The 10,969-nt window shown below is 55.9% G+C and overlaps 1 protein-coding gene across 1 annotated transcript in view; it reads right to left on the reverse strand.

Annotated features, from left to right (window-relative positions):
- Positions 1–10,443, reverse strand: part of WWC2 (WW and C2 domain containing 2) — a 129,995-nt gene extending 119,552 nt beyond the window's left edge. The window contains exon 1 of the mRNA XM_055132488.1: positions 10,174–10,443. Coding sequence (XP_054988463.1) covers positions 10,174–10,304 — 131 coding nt within the window. The 5' untranslated portion in view covers positions 10,305–10,443. The remainder of the gene's footprint in view (positions 1–10,173) is intronic.
- Between the last annotated feature and the right edge of the window lie 526 nt (positions 10,444–10,969).

The following is a 10,969-nucleotide window of genomic DNA, read 5'->3' on the forward strand; positions in this document are numbered from 1 at the left end:
TCCATCAGACCAGCAGTGTACCACCCCCATCAGACCAGCAGTGTACCACCCCCATCAGACCAGCAGTGTACCACCCCCATCAGACCAGCAGTGTACCACCCCCATCGGACCAGCAGTACCAACTGTGCACCTGGGTTCATGCCCACGGAGCCCCCTAAGCTTGGGCCAGAGAGAGAGCCCCGGCATGACCAGGAATGATCCCCCCACAGGCACTGAGTACAGAGCTCCCAAGCACCCCCAGGGTGGCCCTTTCCACCCCCAAGGAAAGGAAAGGAAAGGAAAGGAAAGGAAAGGAAAGGAAAGGAAAGGAAAGGAAAGGAAAGGAAAGGAAAGGAAAGGAAAGGAAAGGAAAGGAAAGGAAAGGAAAGGAAAGGAAAGGAAAGGAAAAGGAAAGGAAAGAAAGGAAAAGGAAAGAAAAGAAAGCTGCTTTTCCCGAGGCTGGGCGGGGCAGGCAGTCTGCACTGTCCCGAAGTGGGTGAGCCCCAGCTTCACCGAACGTTTCAGCCACTTCACCATTGATAGGCTCACCTTCTCTCTGGTGTGGCTGACTAACCTTTTCTGGAGAGTCAGAGAGTAAATATTTCAGGCTCCCTGGGCCGAGACAAACTGCAGACTTCTGTTTGTTTGCTGCCCTGGAAGGCAGGGAAACCCCCTCCTGGGCTGCAGGCCTTGGGGCAGGGCGGGCCCCAACTTTGCCCTCTGGGCAAAAAAAAAAAAGCCTCTGGGTTTATAGTACAGCTATGCTTGGCCTAAAATAAAAATAAAAATAAAAAACCACTTCTAAATACTTTGTGTGCTTTCTGTAATTTTTTTAAAAAATAAACTTTACGGAGCTGAAGCGATAGCACAGCGGGTAGGGCATTTGCCTTGCCTTGCACGCGGCCGACCCGGGTTCGATTCCCAGCATCCCATATGGTCCCCCAGCACCGCCAGGAGTAATTCCTGAGTAAAGAGCCAGGAGTAACACCCTGTGCATTGCCGTGTGTGACCCAAAAAGAAAAAAAACAAAACAACCTTAACTGGGGCAGGGACTGGCTCAGCCGGCCAAGTGCAGGCTTTGCATGCAGGGGGGCAGCATTCCAGCCCCTGCTCCGAATGGTCCCCCAAGCACCGAAGTCCCACAGAGCTGGGTGCAATCCCACTTCCCCCAAATGCCCCAAGGACGACCGCAGGGTGAGGTCCCCAAAACAAAATCAAGCTAAAAAGAATATGGGAGGGTGGGAGGGCTACCCCAGGAGGTGCCCGGGGATTGCTCCTAACTCTGTGCTCAGGGACCTCTCCTGGCAGTGCTCAGGGGGCCCTACGGGATGCTGGGGACTGAACCCGGGTGGGCCACATGCAAGGCGAGTGCCTTACCGGCTGCACTCTCTCTTTCTGACCCCAGCAGACAAACTTGCTTTAAGGGTGTGTTTTTGTTTTTGTGTTTTGTTTGTTTAATAAACTTGACTTTGTTAAGAGTGGTTCTCAAAGGGCAGGGAAAACTCACTCAGAGCATGTTCCTGGCTTCCCGTCTCCCGGGGCACGCGGGCGCATCCTCTCGGGCGCCAGCCGCCCCTGTGCTGGGCGGCAGCTGGCCTCCCCGGGCCCAGGGGGCCCGAGGCCACGGCTGGGATCTTGTTTCAGAGTCTGCAGCTCCCCGGAAGGGCCCTCCGCGGGCACTCGGCAAGCACTTCGCTCAAGACCAGAAGCCGAGGCCGTGTCAGATTCGGGAAGAAAGCCGGGCACGGGAAGTGCCACCAGGCCCTCTTCTCGGCCACGAGGGCAGCTCCTCCAGCCCCGGGTGGGCAGCGGGTGACAGATCCCCACCCCCACCCCACTCCTGGCATCTTCTTTTTCTGTTGTTTCATTTTATTTTCGAAGAGTCGTTCACAGTAAGTAACTGATTACATTCAGTATTTCGACACCAATCCCACCACCCGCTTCACCTTCCCACCACCGGTATTTCGAATTCTCCCACCACCACCCAAGCCCACCCCAAAGGCAGATGCTAAAAAATTGAGTTTGTGTTGCTGGTTGTGAATAATTGACTAAAGAGGATCCAAAAAGGTTTCCTTCGAGGAAAGAGTGTGAAAGTTGTTACATTTCATCTTAGAGCCATTAAGCCCCTACATTAGAGATCATTAATATGTTGTTAGAGTTTGCGTCTTATGTGCTAATATATATGTACATATATGTATATATTTATGTACATATGTGTATATATGTACATACAGATTTATATATACATATACATATTACATATATTTAGGTATAGTGTATATATATGTACTAAATATATATAATACTCTATATATAATATATAATAATACTATATATTAACATATGTAACATAACATATATAACATATAATATATACAATGTATAACATATAATATACATAATACTATATATTATATCCCATTGCTCATCGATTCATTCGAGCGGACACCAGTAATGTCTCTCATTGAGAGACTTATTGTTACTGTTTTTGGCATATCCAATACGCACGGGCAGCTTGCCAGGCTCTGCTGTGCGGGCTCCATAGTCTCAGTAGCTTGCCGGGCTCTCTGAGAGGGGTGGAGGAATCAAACATGGGTTGGCCGCGTGAAAGGCGAACGCCAACCGCTGTGCTATCACTCCTATATATGATATATAGTATATATAATACTAAATATATGTATTTATAGCCTAAATACATATATTTAGGCTAACCCTAAATATGTATATGTATATATACATTTACATATGTATATGTACATATAAGTGTATATGTACATACAGATGTATATATACATATACTTTTTTTTAAATCAAGATCGGTTGTCTTGAGGCTGGAACGATAATACAGCAGGTAGCGTGTTTGCCTGGCACAAGGCTAACCTGGGTTCGATTCCCAGCATCCCAAGCACTGCCAGGAGTAATCCTGAGTGCATGAGCCAAGAGTAACAGACCCAAAAAGAAAAAAAAAAAGATTGAATGTCTTCTACCTTACACTCCATCAAATGTGGTGTGCTACGCTTGGTATATCAGTGGCATAATTGTATGGAATTCTAAAATTTTTTCATAGGGTGCTAGCACTGGAGTTAAAAAAAAATTAAACTGGATGGTGATTTGGGGGATCTTGGCATCTTTTTTGAAAACACAATCAGAGTGGGTAGGACACTTGCCTTGCACACTGCCCACCTGAGTTCCATCCCCGGCATCCCATAGGGTCCCCTGAAGCCTGCCAGGAGTGATCCCTGAGTGCAGAGCGAGGAGGAACCCCTGAGCATCGCTGGGTGTGACCCAACACCAAAAAACCCCCAAACAATCCTGGGCCAGGAACATGACTCCAGGTGGAGCTCATGCCTGGCATCCTAATCCCCCAGCTCCAATTGGGGGGGGGGGGTGGTTAGCCACCGGGCTCCATGGAGTCACCCTCCCCCTCCAAGAGCCTGAAAGAAACAATGAAGAGGTCAGGGATGGAGACCAGCGGCACATACCACACGGGCGAGGCTCTGGACTCGATCCTGGGCACCAAGTCAAACACAAAAGCCAATGAAACTGGACACGGATTTTTCACTGAATTGACAGTTCCTATCAATGAATGGAATTCTATCTCTGACCAGCTACAGGCTTTGAACAGGGCGGATGGGGGGGCCCTATCGTGTTTCACCAGTCCCGCCACTCACCTCTCTGCACGGGCAGGTGCTTCCAGAACAATCTGCTCTAAGCCCCGCCCCTACCTGCCAAATCCAGGGGCACCATGGTGCCGAGTGACAGAGAGCTAACACAGAGGGACCGTCTGACCCACGCTGGCCTGTGCGCCCGCGTCAGCTCTGGAGATTAACAGGAGCAGGGCGGAAAGCTGGGTCCGCCGGGCCCATCTCTCCGGGGGTATCCCCGGCAGCACCACCCATCACCACCCTTGACTGATGGACGATGGGGAACCTGGGGGAACATTCCCTCTGCCAAGTCAGGTGTGGAAAAGTGGCAAGAGCTCGAAGGTTAGAAAGAAGCGAGACAATGGGTCAGAACCAGCCCCCGGGGCCAGAGGCCCTGAAGAACACCTGCTGTCTGCCATCTGTGTGGGGGGCGGAGAGTTTGGGCATTCCCAGCTGGGGCTCACTCCGGGCGGGATAAGGGACCATATGTGGAGCTGGGGATTGAACCTGGGTCCACCGCATGCAAGGCAGGCACCCCTCTCTCTGGCCCTCTTTGTCAAGTTTGTTTTTTTCTTTTTGGGGAGCCACATTTTTTGGGGGGTCACACACGGTGATGCACAGGGGTTACTCCTGGCTCTGCACTCAGGAATAACTCCTGGCGGTGCTCAGGGGACCATATGGGATGCTGGGAATCGAACCCGGGTCGACCACGTGCAAGGCAAACGCCCTACCCGCTGTGCTATTGCTCCAGCCCCCAGGGAGCCACATTTGATGGTGCTCAGGGGTTCCTCCTGGCTCTGCACTCAGGAATTATTCCTGACGGTGCTCAGGGAAACCATATGGGATGCCGGGGATTGAACCTGGATTGGCCTCGTGCAAGGTAAATGCCTTCTCCCGCTGAACCATATCTCTGTGGCCCCATCACTGTTGTGAGATTTTTGGAAAGGCATCCGGGTTTAGTTTCTTTTTTTTGGGGGGGGGGTCACACCTGGCGATGCACAGGGGTTACTCCTGGCTCACGCATTCAGGAACTACTCCTGGCGGTGCTCGGGGAACCATATGGAATGCTGGAAATCAAACCCGGGTGGGTCGCATGCAAGGCAAACCCGCTGTGCTATCGCTCCAGCCCCCAGGTTTAGTTTCAATGAGAGCTTCCCAGAGTGTTTAAACATAAAAATTAAAAAAAGAAAAAAAAAAAACCCTGCTACCAGCTAACCAACTTCTGCACATTTCAAATCTCCTAATCATTCAAATAATTCACAGAAATGACTTGGCACCTGACCCCCGGCCTCTGGAAAGGGGAGGGGCCCCAGGAGTCGGGGACAATGGCAGCTCTGATTAAGACTCTCAGGAATGATTTGTTTGCTTTGCTCCTATAAGTAATTCACATATTTATACTATTAGTCAAATACGTAGTGGCATGATGCTCTCCTTATTTTTAATCGAAATGGAAAATCAATTGTTTCTGCTTGTTGGGGGTGAAGGGTGGAACCAGAGAACAGCCTAGCTAACACTCGCTCATTAATGGAACAATATCTCCTCGCTCGCTGACCTAACCCACACTCCTTTAACATCTGCCATCCCCAGAAACCGGTTATGAACACGCAGGCCCCGCCGCTCCAAGCAGAAGGTCCGAGCAGAATGACTTGCATTGACCTGCATCCAGCCTGCACCAGGCACGGGACGCAGGGCGCGGACTTCTCCAAAGCCTGTCTCTCTCCCTCCGTCCCTCCGTCCCTCCGTCCGAGGGGAAAGCCGAGCTGACATCCTCTTCCTCCTCACTTTCTCCCCACCCACCAGGATTTCTTCAGTCGGAAATGAGTTGGCCGCTTGACCTCTGCTCCCCGCCTTAAGCCAGAGATGCTGGTCCAGCTGCCAGTGGCCACCTGAGCCAGAGGGAAAGCTTTCAAGTTCCAGTTGAACTTGGACTTGACTCTGGGTAAGAATAGTCAGTGCAAGGAAGCGACGGGGGGGGAGGGGGGGGCAGGGGGGTAGTCGGGGAGGGAACAGGCCCAGTGAGGGACCGGAGAGAGCTTGTACAGGACTTTCGGCGAGGCCTTTCATGCGGGTGACCCTGGCTTGATCCCCAGTACCACCTGGTCCCCCACACGAGGCCCTGCAAGGGCTCAAGCACCGCTAAGGTGGCCCCAATAATCCCTGGCACTTAGGGGCCCGAGCAGCTTCGAATTCTCAGGCCCCTGCACTGACCTGCCAGCCAGGTGGGCTGAGAACTACAGGGAGGGGCGTTCCACCTTCTAAGCCCCACTTAGAAACCCCTCCGGCTCCTCCAAATGTAAGAAAACAAGTCGGGGTGCCAAAGAAATAATAGTCCAGGGTGCCTGCTCAAGCCCCCGCACCTTGAATCTCTCCACCCCAGCACCGCCAGGAGTAAGCCCTGAGCACTGCTGCTGGGGGCCCAAAATTTAATAATTAAGGGGAAAAAAAAAGAGGACCAGAGATAGTCCAGTGAGGAGGGCATTTGCCTTGCACGAGGCTGACCCGGGTTTAATCCCAGGCATCCCAGAGGGTCCTTGGAGCCCGGCCAGGAGTGATTCCTGAGTGCAGAGCCAGGAGGAACCCCTGAGCATTGCTGGGTGTGACCCTCACGCACGCCCCCCCCCAGAAAAAAGCAAAACAAAGAGGGCAAAAGACAGAAAGAGTTCAAGACTCAGAAACTCATGTACATTTACTCAAGCTGACCTGCACCCAGAGGCCAGATCAGCACAGCTGTGGGTGGTACATGCGGGTCCACACAGCCCCCTACTTGGGCCACCACGGGGTCCAGGTGTGGCCCTGGAGACCCTCAGCAGCACTGGGTGGACCCGGAAGTTCGCTGTATTGAAGAGAACCAGAGCTACATCCTCGGGGCGGCCACTGAGGCACCTGCCTGACTAGCAGAGTATACCAGGAGAGGCCCTGGGACACCCCACCGCAGAATCCAAGAGGGAGACTCCAGAAAACAGACGGAACAAAAGAAAACAGTGGTGAGTGATGGAGTGACCCAGTGTGGGACCACAGCATGGCCTCTGACAGCACACACACACACACACACAGAGGCAAACACACACAGGGACACACAGACATACAGGGACACATAGACACACATACACAGGCACATACAGACACACACAGACATACACAGACACAAACACAGACACAGTTGGGCACACACAGACACACATAGACACACAGGGACACATAAACACACACAAATACACACAGACACAACAGACAGACACAGGCATACACACAGAAACACAAAGGCACACATTGGCACACATACACACATACAGACACAGACACACCCAAACAGACACACAAAGACAAACACACAGACACACACAGACATATGCAGGCACACACACAGACACACATGCACAGACCCACACATGCATACAGATACACAGGCACACATAGATACACACACAGACACACATGCACAGACCCACACATGCATACACACAGATACACATACACACACACACACACACACACACACACACACACACCCTGCTTCTGCCTCAGCACAGTGCCCTGGACCATCCCTTCCACACGCTCTGGGTGGCACTGCAGAGACAGGGTGGCACAGGGGGCACCTGCTCTGCACAGCAGACCCAGCGCCCAGTGTGGTCCCTGAGCCAACCAGGAGTGATCCCTGAGCACAGAGCCAGGAGTCGGCCCTGAGTAAGGAGTAAGGCACACCAGGAGTGGCCCCCAGAACAAAACCAACCGACCAACCAAAGAACCACTTACGAGTACTTTTAAATGATACATCAGTGTTTTTATTTTTATACATTACCGAATGAAATTACAAGTTTGTCAAATTCCTTTCCCCCACCAAACTGACATGATTTCCTGAGATCCCCAAACTTATTTAAACTACTGCCCTGAATGGGGGGGGGGGAAATCAGTGAGCACCCCCCCAAAAAGAAGCACTACTGCCCCCGCCACCCGGGCGGTTCCAGAACCCACAGGCTTTAGGTCACCCTCTTTGGGAAACACTTTTCAAATTCCGATAGTCGATCAAAAGCACATACTTCCTTCTTTTCTTTAAACCAACAAATATGACAGGATGAATCATCACGTCCACTCGCACTGCACGGCCAGAAGGGCTGTGGGACCTCCCTGCTGCCCAATCCCTGCTCTCCCGACTGTAATCTGAGCCTGGATAAGAAGGCCACATTCCAATCAGCCAGATGTGGGCCAAGTGTGTAACGAAAGGGACCAGAGTTAATAGTTAGACCAAAGGTCCTCTCCCCGGGTCCTGTCTGGCTTTCGCACTATTTAGCAAGACTGAGTTCGCAAAGAAAACACCATCCAAATATGTCAGGCCAGAGAGACAGGCCGGTGGGCAAGGCACTTGCCTGGCATGCAGCCGACCCTGGTTTGATCCCTGGCATCCCGGATGGTTCCCCAAGCAGCACCAGGAACGGTTTCTGGGCCCAGCGCTGAGGGTAAACCCAACCAGTGACGGGTGTGGCCCCAAATAACCCCCAAATAAATTTCTGGCTTTGCTTCTGGGTCACATCCATTGGTGCTCGGGGGTCACCCCTAACTCTGCACTCAGGATTCACTCCTGGCGATGCTCGGGGGACCATGTGGTACCTGGGTCAGCCACACGCAAGACAATTGCCCTACCCTCTGTACTCACACTCTGACCCCAACTTAAAAACAAAGAAACACTCGCTGTGTTTCAATGCTCACGTTGACCCTGAAGCTACCCGGAGTGTCTGAGAGCGCATCCCGACACAGACCTACGGACTGTGACCCGTCACACGGGCATCTCCGAACACGTCGCAAAAAGCGCTCGGCCCCCGCAAACGAACTGAGTTCACAGCATCCCTGAGTCCGTTCCCAGTTCTCCAGAAACGCCACCATGCTTGGCTGGGTTCCGGAAGTGGCGCTGGAGATAAGCCCGATGCAAGCTCTGGGTTTTCTCTCTGCTCTCTCCTGGACAGCCTGTACACTCGCCGGCCACGGGGACCCGTGGACAAGGTCAGACAGACAGACGCAGGACAGCACCCAGGGCCACTCCAGGGCTCACCGACGGCCCCACCTTATCACAGAGTTACAAGCAACGCCATGGAGTCAAGGATGAACACACGTGCTTCAGACGCCAGGGCTAGGCGCCCGCCATCCCCACAGGGCAGACAAGCGCCTTGAGGCCAAGTCTCCCGCCACCTGAGAAGTGCACAGAGGAGCTGGGAAGGGCGGGGAAGGCGACAGCTACTCTCGGCAGCTGGCCGGGCTGCACCAGGATCAAGCCTTGGAGCAGGTGTCTTTCCTCCTTCCAGGAGGGAACCCTAAACCCTTCTACCTTCATGGATAATTTAGCGAGGACCGTTTCATAAATTTATAATGTCCTTTATGACTTCCTCTGAACTGCTCTCTTGAACCGCTTTTCAGAAACAACATTCTGGGGAGGTGAATGTAATTGAGTATATAAAGTTACTCAGCTTCCATCTGAGAAATTGGAGGGTGGGGGGCGGCTGGAGGGGGAAAGGGTGGCAGCAAGTTTAACGGGAGAAGCACCCAAAGCGGTTCTAAAACATCGGAGGCCACACTCCAGAAAGGACTGGAGTTTTAGGAAAGTTTTAGAAACGTATCATTCTAAAACTTCAGTCTCTCCGTGCGTTCATTTGAATGCACAGGCAGGCACACTTCCTAAGCGGAGACTTTGCCAATGGACCGTGAGGAATCCCCGGGCGCTCCAGTTCTGGCCATAAATCTCAGAGCAGAAGAAAAATGCTGCTGCGAAGAAGTGTAAAATGGAAGCTTGGGGTGGCGCAGGGCCGACCCCCCCACGCCCCTCCATCCCGGGAGCTCCAGGCTTCTGGAGCGCGGGATCCGGTGCCCGGCCCTGGGGGGGGGGGCTCCGGAGCAGGCAGGAAGCGCCGCGCGTCCGGGACCCCGCGCACCCGGGGCCACCCGTGCCCACCTCACCCGCTCTGCAAGTCTGCAGCCTCGGACTCAGCCGGTCGCGGGGCCCGGCGGTGGCTGCGCTCCAGCCCTCCCGGCTCTCCCCGCTGCTCCCCAGGGGCAGGAAACCCCAAAGGAGCGTCCCCAACAGGCAAGGGGTGGCCAGGGCAGGGGGCAGGGCGAGCCCGGGGCACCCCGCGCGGAAGCCGGGGTGCAAGGCCTGCAGCCGGGCCACCCGCTTCCCTCCGTCGGGGCTGCGGGGCGGCGCGCCCCGTGGGCAACTTGCAACGCGGAGCCGGGCGGGTGCCACCCAGATGCCACAGGTGGGCCCGGAGGGGCCGGCTGCCCCCTAACCCGGCACGTAGGCAGAAGGCGCGCTGCCCACCCCCACCCCAGCCGTCCAGCCTCCCCGGGACCCAGGCGGTCTCGGGAGCGGGGTCCAGAGGGGTTCCCCCCACCCCCACGCCGGGGGTCCGTTAACCGGGCCACGAGTGTCAGCGCGGAGCTGCCGTCCCACCCTTCCGGGGAGGGAGGCGGGGGGGACGGGGTGGGCAAGGACTGGGCGGCTGGGAGCGGGGCCCCCCCCCGAGACACCCCGCCCCCCGCGGCCCCCGCGCCGCCGCGCACCCACCTGTCCCGGGGGTCGATCCAGCTGGTCCTGCGCGTGTTGTGGTCGATGTAGAAGACTTTGCCGTCGTAGTCCCTGGCCTCCTCCCAGCCCCGGGGTAGCGGCAGCTGCCCGCTGCCGGCCCTCCTAGGCATGCTCGGCGGCGGCCTCGCCGGCCAGCGGCGCCTCCATAGGGACCGGGCGCGGGAAGGCGCGAGGGGCGCGGGGCGCGCGCGGGGGGCGCGAGGCGCGCGCGGGGGGCGCGGGGGGCGCGCGGGCTCGGCGACGCCTGTGCTCGGCCCCGCCGGGGATCAGTCCACCATGTCTGCGTCGGAGCGGGCCAGCCACCCCTCCTCCTCCTCCTCCTCCTCCTCCTCCTCCTCCTCCTGCTGCTGCTGCTGCCGCTGCCGGCCGCTGCCTCCGCCTCTTCCTCCTCCTCCTCCTCCCCGTCCCCCCGCGGCGGCCGAGGGTCGCCTCCGCCGCCGCCGTCCGCGCTCCGATCCGGGAAGCGGCTGCCCCGAGCGCCAGCCGCGGCGCGCCCGCCGGGCCCTCATTTGCATGTCATTAGCGTGCGCCCCGCCCCCGCGCGCCTCATTTGCATGCACATTCCTCGCCGCCACATTCCAGGCCTTTAACCCCGTCGCTGCTGGCGGCCGCTGCGCGCGGCCCGGCGCACCCGGCGCGGCCCGGCCCGACCCGGCCCGGCTCGGCTCGGCTCGGCCCGAGCGTTGGGGGAGGACGGCAGGGTTAAGGAGCCCCTCCGGGCCAGGGGCCAGCGCAACAGGCGCGGCGAGATGCTCCCCGCGGCCTCCCGGGCCCC

Source organism: Sorex araneus, chromosome 1 (genome assembly GCF_027595985.1).
Source record: "Sorex araneus isolate mSorAra2 chromosome 1, mSorAra2.pri, whole genome shotgun sequence".
NCBI classification, from domain to species: Eukaryota; Metazoa; Chordata; class Mammalia; order Eulipotyphla; family Soricidae; genus Sorex; species Sorex araneus.